The 25,364-nt window shown below is 24.5% G+C and overlaps 1 protein-coding gene across 1 annotated transcript; it reads right to left on the bottom strand.

The window, feature by feature from the left end:
• Positions 1-18: 18 nt before the first annotated feature.
• LOC128958154 (protein gooseberry-like) lies at positions 19-25,364 on the bottom strand. The gene is made up of 7 exons (XM_054303969.1): positions 25,316-25,364; positions 25,029-25,201; positions 23,236-23,560; positions 17,590-17,786; positions 11,848-12,034; positions 9,968-10,089; positions 19-450 (listed from the first exon to the last, which is right to left on the bottom strand). The coding sequence occupies exons 1-7, from the start codon at positions 25,362-25,364 to the stop codon at positions 19-21; spliced, it is 1,485 nt and encodes a 494-aa protein (XP_054159944.1).

The raw sequence follows: 25,364 nt of genomic DNA, 5'->3' as shown, positions 1-25,364 counted from the left end.
ATTTAGTACACATTATTATTATAAGGCTAAGCCCCTGATTCCTGAGCCGAACTGCGAATAATAAAATGGATTTTTGAGGTCAGTGTGTGTAACAAAACCAAACGGATCAGTAGTATTGGACGCGGCTATGGATGACATATGTCCTGTTCCCGTACCAAACGATCCCGTGTCCAACATGTTTGGCATACAATTAGGACTTGTCGAGTGTCCCCAATGGCCACCGACGGCGTTGTTATTGTTTAGTTTGTTGTTATTATTTGTGTGATTCGACACCCAATTAGATGTATTATTGTCGCGATCGTTGGCAATGTTGCCGCCGCTACTCATCACACCATTTGTCATACCATTCCCGCCGTTACCGGTGCTCATCGATAGTGAACTCGAGTATTCATTCATTGAATTAACATTACCGGCACAACCACCGATGCCATTGTTCAACATATTTAGCACCTATTTATCAATAAAAATAATTTATTATTAATTATTTAAACAATTCAATAAGAATTTATAAAAGCAATAAATAATTAATATATCGTAAAATATAATTTAAATATATTGTACTGCAGTTTATAATTGTTCAATAATTTATTAATACATTATTAAATTATTTAGAAAATATACTATAAAATAACAAACTATTATATTTGCAGTAAAAGTCAGAATTATAATTATAAAAATATAATTATTATGATTGTAATAAAATAAAAAATAATAATAAATTTATTAAAAAATAGCATATCTATAGTCTATAGGCGTTGTATTTCACTATTGAAGATTGAGTTGTATTTGTTTGAACAAACATTTTATGAGTACTAAAAAATAAGTCAAAAAAGTGGAAATTCTATAATAAGTGCAATAGGGGTAACCATTTCCGCACCGGTAGTATATAATTTGTTTAAAGTATAACTTAACTTATTGCTTGGTGATTTTTTGATAGATTATTTTAGAATAAGAAAAAAAGATGGTATGGGAAATAAATTTTTATTACTATTATTGTAAAATATAACAAAACAATTGACTGAAACAACAAAATGTGTGGCAAATAATTGTCACAATCATACACTCGTATGACTCCACAGGAGATACTATACTAAGGATTTCTTCTCAAATGGTGAACACCATTGAGTGTAAAGACTTATTGAAAGGTTAGGTTACGGCATATATAGTAATGACTGACAGTTAAAATGTTATTCACTTTACAATAATATACAACAAATAAATTGTTTTGTACTAATATATAGCAATTGCCGGCCAAACAATTGGATGAAAACAACAACACATTTGTATGAAGCAATCAATTGAATAAAAAAATATTATAATAGTTTTAATAATATAACATAATATAAGACTCGAAAAATACATTTGCCTATTGAAGTCAACATTTTTTTTTCAATTGAAAAAACACTATTTCTTATTATTTAAATATTTAATATTTATTTTGTATATCTTAATACATGTGTCTTAATATAGAGTACATTCAAAAGGACGGCAAACTATAGGAAAGGAAATAATATTTCAATTTTTGAAGTCTACATAAAGTCATAAATGTATTATTGTGTTACATATTGTTTAACAACACATACAGACAACAAAATAAAAGTGACAAACATTTGAAATTATAACACATAATATAATATAATAAAAATAACAATTGCAAACTTGTTGGGCCTTATCTCTCAATTTGGCAATTTTCAATTAAATAAATGTATAATGAAAAAATTAAAAATAGTTATTTAATTTTACTACACAATCAATGCCAAAAATCTATACAATAAACTATTTGACAGAATTTATTGTAAATTTAATTATTTTATTAGCACTTCAACTGTTGCTTTGATATAGCAATTGGCCGAAACCCCTAAAAAGTAATTGAAGTATAAAAAAAATTAATTTCAAAATTTTTGTTTAGTTAAATTTCAATATATAAAATAAATTATGTACTGTAGTTGTACTGTATATTTAATATAATTTAATATACTGTATTAAAGTTTGCTTTAAGGACTAGACCTCTTGGGGTTTATATATACTATACTACACATGGAGTATAAACCATAGCCGTATCCGATCTGGTGTTTCACAGAGATAGGTAGTTATGCTATATTATTGATATATGTATGTATAGAAAATACTATAAAACATTTAACAAATAACTAAATAAATCCGTCTATAAATAGTGAATAATATTGATTTCATATGCAATTTTAAATGCATTTTTATTGCCATTTTATGGTCATTGTATGGCTATTTTATAGTATATTAAAAATAAGACATTTTATTATTTATCTATTCGTGAATTACTTAATGCAAATATGATATTAAATTAGAAAATTTGTTTGAAATGCCAATTTCTATGGTATGTTATATTTTATAATTAATCACTATTATGAGTTTGCTTACCATCATTAATAAATAAAAATCTATTATTAACTCTTTTACACAAATATTTTTATAATTTATACATCACTAACATTAAGCATAAAGTATACAATTTTTATTATTACTTTATATTAATCATTAAAAAAATATTTGGAAATTTTTAATTAATTAATTGTCAATTTCACATATATTTCACAAATACGATAGATAAATTTAGTATTGATGTAAATAATATATATATATATATACAAGAAAAGTAATTATAATTGATATTCAAGTCACTTAAAATCAATTAAAAAATTGTTTCAATACATAGTTTTTAAATAATCGGGTAATGAAATACAGAAATATTTTTATATACAATCAACAAAATTAAATGCCTTTTTCACACAAATAATTGAGACTAAACAGTAAAATGTTTTAATTTTGCAAAAATTATTAGTTTATTGATAAAAGACAAAATATCATATATTATATAATTGAGGAATTATACCACAAATTTGTTTGCAATATATTTGTTGTTATCTTTATGTTGAAAGTTATTTAGCGTCAAATCTATTGGTTAAATAGTTTCAACTTTTTTTCAGAGAGAAAAACACATCATTTTTTTAATTTTTAGATGTTTTGAGAGAGAGAATAAAAAGTTGAATAAAAGTGATATAAACTATACTTAAATAAGTACTTATTTTTGCAAAATGATTAAAAACAAGTCAAATATTTTTCTTAAGCGCCTAATATTTAGTTCATGGAAATGCTTATCTCCCGGTGCTCTAAACATATTAGCTATACTTATATCATATGTATATATTTATACAAATAAATGCCAAATCATTTCTGAGAACCAAATATTTCTTTAATTTACAACAAAATATAAAAATTATATAATATTATAAAATATATGCTTTTAATTTAATATGTATTATTTTTTGTTGTTATGATAACTGTTATCAATCGCTGATTGCTGCCAAACTATTGACTATGTTTTCAAATATGATGGAGATAAATTAATATAAACTAACTAATTAAGGATAAAAAAATAAAAAATTTTAATAGCAATTTCTATATAAGCATTTGTGCGATAGTAATCAATGATATCGATGCAAAAAAAACGTTATTTACAATAATCCGATTAATCATATTTATTGGGTGCATATCATAGTAGTAATAAAACAGAGCACTAGTCAAACATCAATAGCTAAATAAGAAAGATAAATTAATTTTACAATAAAAAAATAAAACATTTTTTTTGAAAATGTATTACTGATATTAGTATAAGGTATATAAATTATATACTGCCGCATATATAATAAATTTATATTTGAAAATCGCTTTACTATTTGTTTAAAATAAGTGTTATCTAGTGTACAGAATTTCATGCAAATTAATGATAACTTTTTTCTACTGATGTTTTTTCTCATGTGTTTTAACAAAATTCATACAAAAAACAAGTGTGAATAACAAGCAAATACTGTGTATTTTTGTATGTGTGTGTCATTAAAACACTGAATATATACCGTATATATATATAATATATATATTTCTGTAAAATATCTGTTTATGTAATGATAATCTTATTTTCAACTTACAAATAGACATTAAATTGAGTCTGAAATGAGAAAATAATCACAATTTTATGTTGATGTTAGCGGATGAAAATCGCATTGTATACACATTTTAAGCCATATTTAAGGGCTAGTTATCAAAAATAACTGTCTGTTAGATTTATCATATGAGTACTACAACTCATTTATGTAAAACAAAATATTTGCCAACTTTTTTGTTTGTTTGTCATAAAAAATCCAAACCTATATTATTATTATTATTATTATTATTATTTCTGTAACTAATATGTGACTAATATTAACTAAAATTTTTATACATAGAGTTATGCAATAAAACACATTCTATTAATATAAATAAAATATATGTATTTAATATTAATATTTGATATAAAAATGATGCAAATAATTGATTGTATAAATATATAGTTTAGTATTTGATATAAATATTTGACAGTTTATTACAGCTGTTAAATGCTTTGAATATTAATATTGATAATACCATAAACTTTTTTGTTATCAATACTTATGTTTTTAATGTCATGTAAAATTAAATATTATATAATGTATATTTATATCAAACATTTAAGTACATTAAATGACAAATTGATAGACATCCATATATTTGAATATATTTATATTGTGTTTATATAACATTAACAGACAAATGTATTAAAGTGAAAGGCGTTTGCTATCAAAATATCATAAAATGTGATTACATTTTGCACTCATTATTATTTGATATGATATTATTAATACATACTGTACTGTATATAAGTACATATATAATATCTATACTTTATGTATACTTTTGTATAAAAATCTTATTCCCAACAGAAAAATAATACAAAAAAAGACAATCAATTTGACTGATATTTCTCATAACAATAAAATGCAAAAATTATTTTATATAATATACTGTAATATGAATATTACAAATCTTGCTCTAAAAGACTTTCATTATTTCGTGTTTTCAGCCAATTGTTTAAACTTATGTATATATTTTCAGTGAGACATTTAGCTTATACTGTAATACATGCAATAATAATAATAATAATAATAATAGTACTTTATTAATATAGTTTTTTTATAAACTGATTTTCTCATATCGTTTTGTTTGTTAATTTTAGTGATTACTATGATTGCAATTATCTACTTATTGCTGTCATTTTAAGGCTGTTATCCCCTTTACTTAAATACATTTTGAGCTCTAAATAAAAACACTATACAGTATGTATATATAGATAAATTTATTAAACTAAATCTATATAAAAATATATTTTCAACCGAAAAAAAAACATTTTATCTAAAATATTTTATAATTTGATAAAATAGTTTAAGTAATTAATTTATATAAAAAATCAACATAATGTGTGGCTAATTAGCTGAATACTGAAACAATTAGCTTAATATGCCAGTCCCACTGTGTTTAATGTTGTCCGACTAATATAAATTGATAATTTAATATAGCAGTATACTATGAAAAATGTGTTTTACTTATTAAATGCCTCATAAATAAATTATATTTTCAGTTTAAATATACAAAATAATAATTTTCACTTAATTTCGGTTAAACACATTATGTTAAGGCAATGAGGTTTTGGAAATATATTTTTTTATTAAAACATTTTTAAAATTAAATTATAGCACTATCTTAGTGGTCGGGAGACTGTAAAGCGGGTTTCCAACAAAAAAAATATATATACAGTATTTTATATATAAAAAAAGGTTTACAATTTTTGCTGATAAAAATTAAGTAATAATTATCGATTTACTTCACTTATCAAACCTACAAAATATATATAAACTAATGTTGAGAGATATGAAACTATGCGATAGACTTTTAATGCAATTTTATGGCTATTAAATAACTGCAAGATATTTGTGATTAGTTCGTGAATTCACTATTAAAATGCTTTATATTAATAAATGTTTTTTCTTTTTTCTTTATTATACTTTTATTTTTTTGAATCTATAAAAAATATATGTGATCTGTTTTTTAAATTATTTAAATATACTAAACCTTTTGGATAAAGATATTAAAATTAAAAACATTATAATATTAATTAATTTCAAAATATAAAATTTACACCTAATAATGCATTTTTATGATGACTTAATTTGGCTCATAAATTAGATATTCAGATTAAATTAAAATGATTAAAACTAAAAATTTAAATTTTTTCATAATGCTATAGAAAATACTGGATATTTTAAATAATTTATGTAAATTATTTATATAAAATTATAGTGCTTAATGTTATTAAATTGTCAATTTGCATATTATCAATCGATTGGTTTACAAAAAAAAACATTAATATAATAATAATAACGTAAAATTTAATATTTTATAGTAAGTCATTATGTTTTATTTAATTTTATATAATCCAAACTTGTTTTTAATACATTTTATTATACAAATATGTACAGTATTTATTTATATTATTATATATATCGTGCAAACACACATTACTATAACTTTGATGTATAATAGAAATACTAAATTGTAATTATATTTTTGTAAGAAACAGTTTTTTATAGTTATTTTTTAAAGAATGATTACATTTTCATTTATAATAATAATAATATAAGTAATAATAATAATAATAATAATAATAATAATAATAATAATAATAATAATAATAATAATAATAATAATAGTATACATTTCAATAAAGCACTAAAAAAATAATTAAAGAATAATAAATAAAATTAATTATTCGATCAATTTATTAAATTTCTATTCATGTGATACTACTTTATAAATATGCAAAATCTATTTCAATGTGTAAATGATTTATCAAATATTAATTTATCAAATGTCCAAAACATAAAGCTATTAAATTTTACGACTAAATATTAGTAATTTTATTACAATAAACAGTAATTTAAATTAACTGTAAAAATAATTATAGCTATTTTATCAGCTATTTTGTACATTTTGATATTGTTTATAAGATTATTTTAATTTTTAAACAAATATCATAATTATTATCATATTTGTCAAATTGCAGTGTTTCTAATAAAATTCTATCGCATTAATAAATGCTATATCTTTTTAAGCTAAAATTTAAAAAATAAATTATGTATCATATTTTATAAAATATAAGCACATAAGTATATGGTATCTAATAGTGTGTGTGTGTGTGTGTGTGTGTGTGTGTGTGTGTGTTAAGCCTTGCGGCAAATCAACACTTATAGCCGCAAAAGGCATATTAAATAAGATGAATTGACTAACAGTTTATAGTAWATAAAGATTGAAACAAAATATTTTTTATATAATATAATATGTCAAATAAATATATAAAAATGTGGTTATATTTAATTGATATTTCTAGTATTCAGTATAGACATACAGTATGTATTGATAAAGCAGTAACAAAAAACTAAAACACAACAAAAACCATTATATCAAAAAACAACAAACGTTTTGTTGGAATATATTGTAATAATTTCATTAATTAATGAAATTGTAATCAAATATCAATTATATGATATCAAGATTTAATGATTATTTTTCGTTTATTTAAAATCATTTTTACTGTATATTATATATATATAAATATGTTTAAAATAAACTAATCAGAGATAATTAAAATTTTAATGTAATTTTAATGATTATTTATTTTGATTAATTTTATTTTTACGTTACGTACAAAATGCTTCGTAATTGTAAATTTTTAAATAATCAAATCTAAAGCAGTCATAATTTTAATTAATATAACATCAAATGTATCATAATTTTTTTAATTTAAAATAAGGGAAAATTTAAAATTTAAAAAAAGTGATACATAAATTTATGTTATTGCATTTTGTTTATTGTTTTACATAATGAATTTAAAAGAATATTTTTATTAATAAATAATAAATGAAAACAATTCAATCATATTTAAATATTAATTTCAAGTATTTAACAAATTTTTTTATATTATATATCAGTTTATATTAATATACTGTATGATATCATAACTTTATATATTAAATGATTAGTTAGATTATTTTATTTAAATTAAAGCAGTTAAATGATTTTTATTATATCATATTAAGACATATATGATGTCATTAATATTTAAATATAAAATTTGAACTGAATTTTTTATATAAAGTTTTCTAATTTATTTTCTCATTTTCTATATTATTATTGATGAAAATTATTATTATTAGTAATAATTTTAGTCATTTTTTAAATATATGATAAAATCAATTATACTAAAAATGAAACAAATATAAAATAGTTTGTGAAATATTTTTATTTAAATAAATAGCAAGTCTAATGAAACTTATAAATAATTTATTCGTAAAAATTATATAAAGTATTAAATATTATGTAGTATTTTTAAAAGATGTTTTATATGCTTTTGAATAACATAAGTTTGTACCGATAATCTTAAAAAATTAAACCATAAGTTTTGAGCAAAAAAAATCACAAATATGTGATATAATTGATGGAATTTTAATGATACATAAAAGATAAATATAAATTATATTTGATTTTATATAATCCCTGTTTATTGGTTTTATTATAAATTGATATTAATATTAATGATTGAATTACATTTAATATTATTAAATGTTATTAATCAGTATTAGATATTAAAGTGAGACAATTCATAAAGTATTTAAATATAAAGCTATTGATAATATATATATATAGTTTTTTAAAAATAAGTTTCTTATGTTTAATGTGTGGGCTTTTATATGGTGGACAGGGTTGGGTTTACACATAGTTTGATGGATTCATATATGAGACACTTACAGACATATCATACAAACATAGCACCGGGTATTACTAAAATAGACAGTGCATGACTATTGTGTTGGATATGCTATCAAATAGGGAGTGAATATCTAATAGGAGTGGTCTCTCCTCTCTCTCTCTCTCTCTCTCTCTCTCTCTCTCTCTCTCTCTCTCTCTCTYTYTCTTTCTTTCTTCCTCTTTATTTAAAACAGTGAGATATGAAATGCAAAATGTCTAATATATGATTGTTATGTAATGTTAGTGTTAATATAGGACTTTTTAAAAAAAAATAATATGTTAGTATTGGACGAAAAAGTTATGAATGACTTACAAACAAAAAATGTATATTATTTGTAAATTTTAGAAGATATGTTAAAATATTAGGGATAGTCTATGAATGGGATATACGCTTAGCTATGATATTGATGTGTATGTGTTTTTATAAAGTGAATGGCATATCATTTCATTTTATAGCCATATCTAAGCATAAAATTTTAAACATTGATCTTGATTTTTGGTGCAATAATACACATATATTAAATATTGCTATTTTAATAATTTACCATGATTAAATAGCCTTTAAACTATTTTCCACTGTTACATTTGCAATTTATATATACAGCATATTTAAATATATAATAATAATAAAAATATAACAGTTTTATGATAATATTGTTTCAATTACATAATAATAATGCATAAAAGAAATAAGTTATTAAATTAGTAAATTATTAACAATTAAGTTTCATTTAAAAAAAGTTATTAGATTTAAAAGTTGATATAATTTTGCTAATTAAATTATATTTCATTTTTATACACTGAGTCTAATTGATAAAAATAATTTAAAATCAATAAAATAATAAATTATTAATAATAGAAATTTGTTTTTTAATACTTAGATTAAAAATTTTCTATGTATTAGCAAAAAAAATGAGTAATAAAATCTATACGATGGACGCAATTATAGAATCTAAAAAATTTATATTAATCTAAAGCATCCTAATATATATATATATATTATAAATAAAATTTTAAAAGTATTAAATGTAATATTAAAATATCAACTTAGCAACAAATCAACGGCAATTTTATATAAGTACTCATTAATATAAAGACACTTAAATTTTTATCACATTATATTATCATTATTTTTAACAAAATATAATAGTTAAGCGCAAAAATAGTTTTTGACAATTATACTGTAGTGCAATATATTGTGTGCAATAAATTACGGAAAAATATTGATAGCAATAGAAAAATGTTTGAATGTTTGACTGAAACTTATCGCTCATACCTGTGCTGCCGATGAAACCGAAACGGCATAATTGGCATCACTTGATAGATAAGGTGCCGATCGAGTGCTGGCATCACTTTGATGGTGAAGAGCTGATCCCGTGTGGTGTAAATTTGAACAATCTATGCATTTTTAAATAGATATATACATTCAATATAATACACTATTTATGTAATATATATACTAAAACTAGTTTTTTAAAGCTTTTAATATCATAATGAATTGAATACCAATTAAATCAAAACTAAAAATCTTTTAATAAACTATAAAACTCTCTCTCTCTCTCTCTCTCTCTCTCTCTCTCTCTCTCTCTCTCTCTATCCTCTTTTTCATATTATATCATATCATTATTTGTGTGCATTTTTATAGACAACAAAATATATATAGTATATATATATATATAAAGACAAACTAAAACTAACACAATCTAAATGACATTTAATAGCCTAAAGGTATGATAAGGTTCTTATAGCATAATATTATATAAATCACAATATATTTAATCAATGATATATTAAAAAGTTATATATAGTATATACAGTATTTTCATATGAATTGCTTGTGAACTTTAAATTTTGTTGATCTAAAAATAATGTTATAATGTTAACGCAAATATTGTTAACATTTCATAACATTTATGCTAACATAAATGCTTTATGTTTAAGACATATATATATATATATTACTATGCAATACTATGTATGTTATAGATTTTAAAATTTTTCTAAATGTTTTAATGTTTATATTAATTAATAAATTAGTTTCGTATTATTTTATCATAATGTTATACTTTTTATTTATAAAAATTTTTATGCGATAAGATATTATATTATTATATCTATTGTATCAATATATTATAAATTTTGCAATAAATACAATAATAAATAATTAATATTAAGTAAATATCTAAATGTTTAAAATTTTAATATAAATTAAATCTGGGATTTCAAATATTTGTTAAATTTTATATACTATATGTATAAGTTATACAAATAGTATTAAATATATTTATTTACTCAAAGACGTGACGGGAAAATAAATTTCAATTTCAAGCAAATGTTTCTCAGTTTACAATTTTTTTTAACTCCTATGCTATTAATACTAATTTAAATTTAGCCGCTTTTAAAGTTAATTTAATGATAATTATTGTTTTGTAAACAAGAAACAATTATAATTATTTTCATTTATTTTGCAAATTACTATTTTTTAATACTGTAAATACATATTGTAATGTAAATTTTGTAAAAACATATATAATATTTTTATATAAATTTATTGGAAAAAAATCATTGAAAATTACTTTTATACAGTACATAAATATTTCTAATATATATTTTTAAAAACATATAGTCATCTTATTAGCGATTTATAGTTTAAATATTACTCTATAAGAATTATACATAGATTTTTTTTGGCGATAAACCATATATTTATCTAGCATTATAACCCAATGTACCATTTATTTCAATAATAATAGACACACACACACACACAAATTGTTATATGCTGTACAATATAATAATAATAATAATAATATATAATCTGGAAGCAAAATATACAAAAATTTTATGTTTGATACATAAAAATTGTATGCTAACATAATATTGAAGTGCATAAATGTATTGAAAAAATTGTGTAAATATAATAATACTATGCATAATACATGTGTGGTTTTTTTTGTTAGCCAAGTGCTACTACTACTACTACACACATAAATTTCATATCGATATAAACCAATAACATGATTTTTAACTATAGTATATTTGTATTTACAATATCAATACAAACACATATTGTTAAATACAAATAATTGTTTAAAAAGATGTATTAGATTTAGTGGAATATTATTTGTTGGGAATGATGTATCTTATATGACATACCTTGAGATGTATTGGTGTAATGGTTGGCATCTGCCTGAGCCGCCGCTGCAAACGACAAGTAGGGATTGGCTGCCGATGACGAGTACGCGTGCATTGCTGGCAGTGTCGCCAATGCCGCCGAAAAGCCGTTCAACTGTTGACTACCCATCTGTTTCCTCCAACGGGCCCTACGATTGCTGAACCAAACCTATAGGAGACGGCATACCATTCATAAATATTTGAGAAACATTTTCAAAAATATGCAAATTATTATTAAAATATTAGAGGTCTTTAGAGAAAATTAGCTTAAATTTTAGTACATTTTTTAGTTTAATCATTTATTCATTCATTAGTTTTTTACTGTTAAGTGAAAATATTTTGAAGTCCAATGAGGGAGAGAAAGAAAGAGAGAGAGAGAGAGAGAGACTAAGTTTATAGATATACAGTATTTGGGAAATAACGGAAAAACCGTAAAAATAGAAAAAATGTGTTTAAAATTTACATTTAAGTCATTAACTTAAAAAAATTATAATAACGATAGACCACAACAATTTACAAATTATCTTTGCATACTATATATTCATCATGTTTCASATTTATGTAATAATTTAAGATAAAATAGTTTTAAATATCATTTTGTATAATGTTTTCAATATCAATTTATTAAATATTTGTATATAAAAATTATTTAAATTAGTAAATATGATACTATAGTAATAAATTGCTTCCGCCTTAATGATGTACAAACAAATATTAATTTAATTACTTGAATAACAAACTTAATTAAGTCAATTATTTATTTTTTAATTTTTATAATTTATAGTCTTTCGCAAAAAAAAATATTTATTAAAATATAAAATTTTGAATATTTTTTTACATTTTTAAGATAATTTTTTTATATATTATATATACTAAACACTATATCAGATTTGGATATAACTTATAATATATAAAATAGTAATTACAGCAAATTTTTACAGATTCTGTGCTTTTTCGGGCCACAGTGTTATTCAAACTTCAAACATCACTATTTTTTGATGGACAGGTATAACCAACTGAGCCAACAATGCAATTACTATATTATTACAGATTTTTTCTTACAAGTCTTAAAGTGTTATATTTTGCACATATAAAAGGCAACAACTTATTTGTCTATGAATAGCAAAAATATATATAACTTATATTTTTTGTATTATTTTTATGTATACTTGCAATAAAAAAGAATCATTTTTTCATATAATCTGACAAATTTTTATTTCCTAACACTTGTATCGTATAGTATAATGTTATATGACATGAGATGATCTCTCTCTTTCTCTCTTTTATGTTATTGAACTTCAAACTACAGTACGTTTTTAAGTTATAGTCGGCATTAGTACAAAAGGATTGGTATATTAAAATAAAAAACACAATTACATTGATTTTTTTCATAGGAAATCATATGTTTTTAATATAATACTATAATATTTGGATTCTTGTTATGTTATGTTCCTGATTAACACAAATTGTAAAATTTTAAATGTTTTTCTAAACTACCTGAATATAAAATAAAAATAGAAACCAAATACTAAAAAAAAGTTTTTAAAAACCAAATTTTTTGTTTAATATGCTTAAGAGATAGACTCTACTGTTTTAAATATTTTTTATTTAAGGTATGCATTAGTGAAATATACGTGAAGAGCTCGGATAGTGAGTGAGAGCCGACTGTTATTACACGGGAGATGAGATGCCCCTCAGGGGGTCCGATACCACCGTCATTGAAGGTGCTGCCCATTTGACGCACTGTATATTTTTTTAAGTGTCAAATGTGTCAAAACGTTGAAAACAACACATATCATACCATACTATTGCTTTTACAACAAATACTATAGTGGTTTAAAATGTGGGCAATTCTCTCTTTCTCTCTTTTTAGGCTCATACCTATCGGTGAAGCCACAGATACCATACCATCTCTCTCTATCTCTTATTATATGATAGCATACATCATCCACACCAGCAAACAATCACTACGTGTAAGTATTAACTACAAAAACTGCCGCATATTTTGATTTAATTATTCGCTTCTCTCACTTTGCACACACACACACATATATATATATACATCCCATACCTTTCTTCTATACACAAACTCATGTGAGGTCCAGTCTTTTTTACACATGTGATGCAATAATTGCATACTATTATAACTAAAGATATCTGCATATTTTTCATCCATCAAACCCGATAGCAACACAATATATATATATATATATATATATATATATATATATATATATATATATATATATAATATGGATAGACATAATTAAAAGTCATGTCAAACATGATTTTATATATATACTGTATATATATAACAAAACCAATTGTTTGCCACACATTATAACAACATATATCAGCGGATCGTTTGTCTTATTATCGTTTAACACATACACATGTTTGAACAGTGAATCAATTTTGATGGATTGTATTTAAAATAAACCACTAATTTTGTACTCTGCCATCAAATATGTGTGTCGGGTGTCATAGAATAGTGTGCTGTTATTAGACAATCCCCGACTCTGGTATGTTATATACAATATATTATATATAGATAGCGGTATATTTTAGATTACTGGAGATTGTTGTCGTTATCTGTCCAAAAGTGAGGCCCATTTTTTACAAGCAAAGTGTCTAATCGGTGGCATTTAATCTGTTGAAAAAATCAGGCCCTAAATTATCACAATAATTATTATTTATTTTTTGGTTGATAGGTCTGTGACGACCTGACCTATGATGGGATCTCTAATGCAAATGCCATGGTTTAGCACTGTTGTTATCTTTGTGCGAATTTGGGTGTCCATGAAATTGATGGCTTAGAAAATAATTGGATCTCACAACTAGAAGCTCATCATATATTAATATTAAGAGAGAGAGAGAGAGAGAGAGAGAGAGAGAGAGAGAGAGAGAGAGAGAGAGAGAGAGAGAGAGAGAGAGAGAGAGAGCACCCAACAATTTAAACAATCTTTTTATAATTGTTATCAAAAAGTATTTAAATAAAGCGTTACAATAAAAATATATTTGAATATATTATAGTAATGCCAAATAACACAAAAGACTGACTAATCATWAGAATAATAGAGAGAAATCYCAACACATTGTCTGATAGAAAGATACAAATTTACACAAACCGTTTGTTTTGTTACACACTTTTTAATATACATAATGGGTTTAAATCAGATTTGTTTCGCTTTAAATCAATTATTAATTTTTGTTTCACTATTTTTATTAATATATAATAAACATATGTTTCAGTAATATAAGTATATACATATATGCCTAATATAAATATCCATATAAATACACAAAAATTTTGCACCCAACATTCGCATAAACAATAAAAAACAATTTAATACTATAATATATTAAGAATGTATTTGGGGAACGGTATGTGTTTAATAGGCAATAATTTTCACTCGTAAATAATAATTATAAATTCGACACTAATTCTTGTTTAGGAATATATTAGAGGATAAATAAGCGCACAATTATTACATTATAAGCACTGGGCGTTGTGCGCATCCTTTCAAATATTTTTTGGTACCCATATATTATAAAATATATTTGAAAATAGCCATATTATTCTTTAACTATATTCTATACACTTATATGGAATGGGAACTCCATGTTATCGGTGTAGACTTTCCAACAAATACATTGTAATTATATTTTATTGTTATTATAACTATTATAAATATAATGCACTCAATATTCTTTAGATATATTTTTTCGTATTAGCCATAAAACAATTGTATTAATGTATACTCTCTATTCATAATAAATTTATATTAACGACAATTACTATTAGAAAATCTTTAGAGCAAAACAGTTTTTATAATGAATTTTGTGTTAAACAATTGTTACATTTAAAAAGACACCACACAGCTATACATAGTATTATATATATTATAGTATATATGCACTGCAAATATATCAAAAACAAAAAATATATAAATAATTATTTAGTTATGTTATTAGTGTTTTGGTACTATAATCATAATATAAAAAAGTTTTGAGAATAAGCAGTTTTGTTAAGAAACACTTTAATTACCGAAAATAATTTTTCGTTATATACTTATAAATAAATATATTGTTATACAATGTATATAAAGCATATGCAAAATCCTGTACCACTTTTTTATGGTCTGCACCCGAGTATTATTGTCTACACTATGAAACAAAAAGACGTTTTGGTTAATCTAAATAAATTACTGTAGTTTAGGCAGTATTCAATCCCTTATAGACCATACATATAACAATTGGTAATAATTTTTGGATGAGTTCCTCTATATACAGTATACATTATAAAGTCCTCAATATATATATATACTATAGAGTAGATCCCTCAACCCTACTAATAATGTTGTCTGTTATGTTTCATAACATTAGTTTTTAAAAAATTATTATCATTTTATGGATTTATTTTTCAAAAAACAAAGTTATAGTTCAATCCTAATTGATATACTATAGAGAACTGGCGTCGGGCTAAAAGGATTGTAAAAATGTAATTACCGCTAATAACTGACTGCCCGATCATCATAAATGTCAAACAGCAACAGCACTGGTAGGCAAATCATATAAAGTGTATTTTATAAAAACAAAAACTTTATATATAAATATAAGTTCCTTTCGTTTACTTTATGCAATAACTCAAATACATTTTATAACAAAACAAAAAAAGTTGTAACAATTGTATATTTAGTTAACTGTTAGCTAAAAAAGGATATATTAAAATAATGTCTGAGATATACAATATTTACAGCCATTTATTAGTGTTTGCTCTCTCTCCTCTTTCTCTCTCTCTCTCTCTCTCTCTCTCTCTATCTATCTATCTATCTATCTATCTATCTTTCACTGTTTCCGACATACGTTGATAATTAGGGTTTACACTCAATCATTAAAGTGTCTGAAATAGGGTATCCAACTTTTGACTCCCTGTGCTTGTTTGGCATCGGCTCATAGCATGTCTCCTAAACATACATTTTAGGAAAAACACATGTTTTCACACTTTTTAACAAAACTCACAATCAATTTATTAAATATATGTATACAATATATATTTCTTCTCATATTTCTAAACACGTAGTATCAATGTATGCGTTTAAATGTATAGCAATTAACAAATAGTTTTTTTTAAGTAAATCACTATTTTTTTGCTATAAATCTATATTTTTAGAAATATAAAAAACTTAAAGTTAGTCATAAAAATACCAGTGAAAAGTTGTTAAATTTAGAAACAAATTACAAAAGTTATCTAAAATTAGTTAATATTAATGATAATTACTAATTGTTAATGCAAAAACTAATTAATTGTCAATGTTTTACAATTGATATTTTAATGTAGTAATGGGTTATTGGCTACGGTATGGTATGTTTGCGGACACACACACACACAGTACTTGTGTGTATCGTTTACGAGACAAATACATTAATCATTCAATTTTTGACGCAATGCTAGCAAACAGACAACAAATATAATATATTTGAACCAAAAATATGCATCAAATTTGATGTAAAACTCCAATGAGTTAAAAGCATTAATTAAATGCTTACTTTCGTGAAAAAAGTTAAGACTTGTATAGAAATAAAGGACTACATAAGCACTGAGATGTTTTGAAAACAAATTTGCACAGTTGTTGTCCTTAATTATGAAAAATATGTATCAATATATATGATTGTATATAATATTTTAAAACCGAGTAAATAGCAGTCAATATAATTGATTACCTGAACCCTGGCCTCCGTTAGCTTAGTTCTCTGAGCTAACTCTTCGCGAGTATAGATATCAGGATATTGTGTCCTTTCAAAGGCCTTCTCCAACTCATCCAACTGATGGGCTGTGAATGTGGTCCGAGAGCGCCGTTGTTTTCGTTTTAGGGTCAGTCCGGGTTCGGCATCACTGTCCGAATCGCCTGATTCATCGGCTAATTACAAAAAAAATAATATTTTATAATTATTAATATAAAATTAAACTCTTTATTAAGCATTTTTTAATTAATTGATGTTAATCTCGACTACTTATATAATATTTTGCTTAATTTATAAAAACAATTTTATCTAACCATCTAATCATTAATATAATCAGTTTGACCACCATTTTTTGTATTGCATCAATCAATTGTCAAATAATAAATTATTTATTTAATTTTTTCAGGAAAATTTTTTATAATTAATTTTAGATATAATTAATAAGTATTAAATGATTATATTAATTAGTTTGAATGATAGGAATAATAATTATTTAATTAATTTGCAGTTAGTTTTATTATTTGTGATCAATTTTATTGCATATTTGCTTAAATCAATTTTATCATATTATATAAGAATAATTATTAATAATAATATTATTATTATTAGATACATTATATCAATATATTATGTATATCTTAATAATTTACAAATATTGATATAAATAATAGTTTATTCTAATTTTCTCATTATTAAAATTACAATAAAATTATTTTTCACTTATTTGGTAACTATTTAACAATAATAATAAAAAATATTTTCATATAATATTATATATCTAATTAAATGATAATAACAGTACAAATCGTGTGGTAATATAGTCACTGATAGACTATTAAATGTTAAAATAGATAGTATTAATTTTTTATTTTATCATAATGTGGTTAATAATATTGCTATTTTTGTTACTCAACTTTTAGTTGTTTTCTCTCTCATAATATATCTACCTGTCCATTTGTGATAGTATATAGTTATATATATATATATATATATATATAGTAAAATTAATTATTTGTAATTTAATTAAAGAAATATTTTCAACAAAAATAATATAGAAAAGACCTTAAATTTATATTATATTTTCTCATAGATTGCTTATGCGGCGACTACAAAGTGTATGTATGTGTGGTTTGGTGTGTGTGTTGTGTAAGTGTATGCAATAGCACAGGTAGTCAACCACATAGTTCATAGTACAGAGAATGGGAGACTCGTTTCCACATTTAACAAGACATTAGCAGTGAGTAGAATGAGTGAGTGAGTGAGTGAGTGAGTGAGTGAGTGAGTGAGTGAGTGAGTGAGTGAGTGAGTGAGTGAGTGAGTGAGTGAGTGAGTGAGTGAGTGAGTGAGTGAGTGAGTGAGTGAGTGAGTGTGTGTGTGTGTGTGTGTGTGTGTGTGTGTGTGAGAGAGAGAGAGAGAGAGAGAGAGAGAGGTTAGGGTCTGAAACTAATTTGTTTTAATACTCGACCACACATTACACTAATTTTTATATTGATATACATATAGATATTTTATTAAACTGTTATTTTTGCGGTAAAAATCCAACACATTTTGTTATTTTTCTCTTAATATAAAATTAAATACTATTATATTATTAATAATTTTTGTTTGTCTGAATTTTTTGAAGATTAAGTTCTCAGAGAATATTAAGATTATAAATGTTATATCATATTATTAGTTGAGTGGGATATACATACAAACTATATATTATATATAATATGCAAAAATAGCAAATTCTGTGACCACATGTCAATGAAACCCAAATGAAAAACCAATTATGATAAATGAACTCTAAGTTAATGTCAAACTCGGAGGTTAGTTATGTATCTCACTCTACCTATTAATAAATAGATATACATATAGACCACTAAATAGCATATGTTTACAGATATAATAGCTATATATTAGTTAGTGATTAGATTTATGTAATACATGGTGTTTTCGACATATATGTGTGTGTATGCTGTGTTTGTCCCGTAATTTCCCACAAAATTACAATAAAAACATACACTTAAAAGCAAATTACTTTCCAAAAGCGTATGTCATATAATATAATAATAAAGTTAAAAGATTTAATCAAAAATGATTATATGGTTTGTTAATTTTTGTATTATAGTTTGCTGTGTTGTTGTTTTAAAACTGATTATTATTACAATTCAATTGCCGGCACAATCTCTATGCTATAATGAGTTCAGCTTTAAAATGTTTGTATATGTTTATAAATAACTTAACTCAATTGCCCCATACTATGACCTCCCTGAGCCCCACATGTGTGTGTGTGTGTGTGTGTCCGGTATTCTTAAAAAGTCAATTATAATTCAGTCATAAAAAGATATCTGTCTTTCGAGTTTTGACAGACTAGTACTTAATATGATAGTCAATGAAAGATTGAAAATACTTCTCATTTATGGTACTAATTATCAGTGAATATCATAATGTAATCCAAATTTAATTATTGTTATTCAATGGGATGACTCTCTCACACAAATACAGTGATATGAAAAACATGATTACACTGTTGTGTATACAGAAACTCACGCCAACCGTCCATTTCTTATCATTTTATTAATAGTATGTTTCGTGTGGTCAACACATACCCAACTTCACATCACATCTCATAATAAGCTCATGTATTGAATAAGCATTTCGTTTTTCTCGAGACTTTGTTTTAAATAGTCGTAAAACAAAGCAAAGAAAAACGTATTTTACGGAAAATCTATTTTTCAGTTACACTTATATTATATATATTTATATAAATTATTAATATTATATAATATTAAATGCATTATTTCTTGAGGCAGTTTCGTGTATTAATGAACACTTTGTGGTCAACCATATGAGCCGATATATATAGAAAATTTAAACGCTTTTTTGACGCCCCTGTAGGTCAGTGCTCAGTGCTAATTAAAGTGTAATCAAACACTTTACCAATATATCTATGACTTTAAAATACTATCCACGAAATAAAAATTCAAAAAGATTTATTTATATAAAATAAAAATTTTGTGCACAAAATAAAGCAAAAATAGGTTTGAATAATTGCCAAAAAATCATAATTTAGTTTTAAAGTATTTTTTAATTTGATATTTTTTACTTTGAATATCATTAATTTATGCCTAAATGTTAGCATTACTTCATTTTTTTGTTAWATAAATGAAACAAAAAAAAACAAATTAAATGAATTAATATAGAAAATAAAAGCAAAATTAAATGATAAAGTATATTAAATATCGCGTATCTAAATGTCAATTAACTTTTTGCTTATATATCTACAGTATGTTTCATTTATGGGTATCTTAAGCGGTTTGCCTGCCGTCCCATTAATATATTAATAATGAGTAAGAGAGTGAGTGAGTGAGTGAGTGAGTGAGTGAGTGAGAGAGAGAGAGAGAGAGAGAGAGAGAGAGAGAGAGAGAGAGAGAGAGAGAAGTAAAGTCCTCTCTCATAATAAAAGGCTGACCGCACAGACCGTTCTCAATGGACATGAAAGATCCCGGCGCTCACTGCCAGCACAGGTAATAGAGCCGAACGAATTGCATGCAATCAAACGTTTTAAGCGTCAAAATTAACCATTTATTGGATATTTTAGTTTTGCAAAAGTGAAAAATCTGTGGTAAAGGTCTCGATAAACACGTGAATATAATTTATACAATCAAATCATACATTTGTTTTCTGACACTTATTTTAAAATTCATTTATTTCTCAATACCTGTACCTCTAGTTTTTGTACTACTACTTAGCTCTCTCTCTCTCTCTCTCTCTCTCTCTCTCTCTCTTCTCTCTCTCTCTCTAATTCACTAATTGACTCATTTTAAATCAGTTATGACTATGAAAAGCCGATGAATTGTTTATATTTCTTTTTTCTATAAAATTAATACGTTTAGCAAAAAAATACATTTATTATTGTCATATATTTTATATAAAGTTATGATTTAGTATCAGTGTTTATTAAGAAAGTAAAGTTATATAAATAGCATTAGAGTAAAAGTGCTCATTAATTACCCATCAGTTTATAAATAAGTTATTTTTTAAAAATATTTTAGAAAAATTGAAAAAATTCATGTATAAAATTTTAAAATAATAATTAGTGTAAAAATAAGGTCGTTAATTACATATTTGCCAATAATTAAAATAATCATATAAACTCATTATCAACTTTTAATAAATATTTCATAATAAGTGATATATTTGCAAATATGTGCTAAATTTCAATACAATACTAATGCATATAATATTATAATATTAATAATACATTCACTAATAAACGTCAAAACATTATATGCTAGACATTGTATAAAACGTATTATAGTTTTTTAGTGTCTGTACTCTTATATGAAGGGAACGGTATTTTGTAAAGTGAATTAATTCAAGAGCACAGAGCACTCGGCCATCACTGAGAGGGGAAGTCGTGACTCTGAAGATATTATTATTAATTTTTACTGCAATTTAATTAAAAGTAAGACTCTTGTGCTCTCTCTCTCTCTCTCTCTCTCTCTCTCTCTCTCTCTCTCTTCACTCATTCATTCTCTCAATAAAAAAATGAATTAAAAATAATAATAAAATAGAGATTTTTTTGTATATTTTTATATATAAACAAATATATTAAGTTTATATACTTATTAATGAATAAATAAGAAGTCTATGTTATTCTGCCGGTTCTAATAATTAATTTTTAAAAAATAGAAAGTTGTTTAATTTTTTTACTGTACTGTATATTCATAAAGTACTGTTTTTCATTAATGTATGCATAGACTGCTTAGATAGTAATACAACCTCTTTTTGTAGTAAATTTATGCAAACATAAAAATATATATTGTTGTAAACAAAACAAAAATAATAGTTAAAAATTTATTGGTAGTGGCAATAACTTTTTAAATTAAATTCAATAGCAAATGGGTAATGATATCGTATAACACAACAATTATGCAGATTATTGTGTTTATTGTATTGTATTGTATGGAAACGTTTGTCGGATTTGTTAAGTAAATCTCTCTTAACTCTCAATACATCTCTATTTTTAGTCCGCAAAAACATATTTTCCATTTACTTGATTTCCAGTTATATATAAATTTATATTCATTTTTCTAACACTCATACCACCAAAGCCTAGGTATTAGAAGGTGTCTCAATAACACAGCACTGGTATCACACAAATATAATGGCAATATTGAGGAGTGAGTCAGGAGAAAGAGAGGCATAATCTCTCTCTCTTTCTATTTCTCATACATACTGTATGACCGGTAGATGAGAGCTCTGCCCATAACAAAGACTTTCAATAGCAAAATGAAAAGCCAATCGGATTAGTATTAACTCTTAAAGTATTAACTGTTATTCTCTCTATCGGACGGCACAAGTATGTTAAAAGACATACGATATCATATATGCGGGCTAAGTATGCCTAAAAATAAGGGCCTTTCACTATTAGTATTAGTTCACGAGGTTTACGGTCAATGCAGAAGTTAGTTTTAAATATGGGTTACATATCAAATATAAATACGGGTATTAGGGAACTCATATATTTAGGCTGGCCATTGAGCGGCCGGTGCTGATTGAATAGTGAGACCACATACTGGTTTGCATAAAAGATGCAAATATCATATCAATAAATAAATGAATACCAATACATACAATCATTATTGCATTTATCTCCACCAAGAATGCCGTCGATTGTGTGCTTATGGTGTCCGCCTTTGCCCACACTTTCACTGTCTTTACCGGTGCCGATACCTCCGCCAACCGGATTATTTGGTCCACGCAGTAGTCGACTAATAGATGATACTGACGGTGCTGTTGTGCGATCACAAAGTCCTTCTTTAATGAGTCTGTCTCTTATTTCCCACGAGAAGATACCTGGATTTTCCCGTCGATAGTCTTCAATTCGCTTCTCCACGTCGGGTGTGGCCACACGTGGTTTTGAACCGCCGATAACACCGGGCCTTATGGAACCAGTTTCCTATTTGTCACAAATATATCAGTTATAATTCATTAAATAGATGTTTCTTTTTTAAAAAAATTGGACAAATATTTTACAATATTATGTATGCAATAATGTAGAACAGTATAATATGAAAAATTATTGAAAACTATTGTATAAATATATATATATATATATATTATAAATATATCTAAATGAATTTGTAGTTTTTTCAATACTAGAATTATAAGATTATACCTAATTCTAGGGTCTATTGTGCTAACAGTTATGCAAATTTTCTGTGGTTTTTAAATTCCCAGTGCTTTTGGTAGTAATGTTTGGTTATACAGTATATGTATCGGTAGTACTAATGTGACATTGTTTGTGACAATAGAGACGCAAGTATTGCAATATTATAGTCAGATTATAACTGACTATAATCTCATTTTTTGATTGTCACCCGCTTTTTGCGGACACAGTTTTTTCGGTGATATTAGTTATTGTTTGGTCGACACAACATATCAATAACATGTCATTGGACTATATTATTGGTTATAACTGCAACGGAAATGCTTTGTTATATAGTTTATATTAAAATATATATATAAATCATATAAATATATAAGTAATTTATATAATATGATCCACTAATCTCAAGACAATTTGCACAGAAAACTATTTTTTTTTTGTATAATATTTTTAACTAACAATGTCTTTATAACCATTTTTATACAGTATATTGTCGTATATTAAGAGTTGCCATAAAATTTCAATTTTCTTATTTATTTCCTCACCGATTCTCAGGGATGGCATATAATATTGTATTAGTATTGAAAATATAATTTTATTTTTATTTTTTGTAAAACCATTTGTTACAATTTTTGGTGTAAATGTGTGTTTGTGTGAAATAGCAATAGACTGGACTACCCGTGTAGTAAAAGAAACACCAAATCTTTTTTATCTCTTTTCTCTCAATGTTTTGGTGATTAGTTATTTGTATGTTAAGGGATACCCCATATGAGGGTTCTGGTCTATTAGCCGATGCGTTTTCTATTCAAGATATAAAGGTTACCCCCTATTATCACACCAGTGATTACAAGAAACCCCTAAATTGCTACACAAAAACATAGTGAGCTTCTGGTTTGAAAAAAGGGGGCGTACATATTATTAATGATATTATGGTTTTTGTAGGGCTCAGGGCTATCTCTCAACAATTGTGTGGTCGATGATTGTGTTCTGTGTTGTATGTAAAACAATGTCTAACCACAAGACATGTCAAATAATAATATATTATATATTTATATACTTTATATACCCTCATCTCATCTCTTTAAAAAAAACTTTACTTAAAGTTTATATTGACTATCAGTTTATTGGATAACCAAAATATTGCTAAATTTTTTAAGATTTATTTTAGATTAACTATTTATATTAAATTTATTATGAGTTAACATTCATTTAAAATATAAGCCAAAATATGTTTAAATTAAAATCAAATGATAAATACCTGATATCTATTCAATATTTTGGATACACATCCGTGAGATACTCTTAATTGTCGGCTTATCACACAAGGCCTGACACCGGCTGCGGCCAACTCTACAATCTTTAGTCTGATATGATTTGGTAGCGGCCGACCATTAATAAACACACCTCCTAATTGATTAACCCTTCCCTGACCTATAAAAACAATAAATGCATAAATGCATTGCATTTGCAATAATTTTCAATAAATATAAATAAAGCATTTAATAAAATTATAATTAAATAAAACACTATTAGTTTTATGCATACCTTGAAAGGGATATCCAGCAAACAGAGGCGCTCTTATATTTAATGACAT

Source organism: Oppia nitens, unplaced genomic scaffold (assembly GCF_028296485.1).
Source record: "Oppia nitens isolate AA-2021 unplaced genomic scaffold, nextdenovo-longstitch-racon4-pilon3 scaffold3_pilon_pilon_pilon, whole genome shotgun sequence".
NCBI classification, from domain to species: Eukaryota; Metazoa; Arthropoda; class Arachnida; order Sarcoptiformes; family Oppiidae; genus Oppia; species Oppia nitens.
The sequence above is the reverse complement of the archived record's forward strand: the minus strand, read 5'-3'. Positions and strand labels throughout refer to the sequence as shown.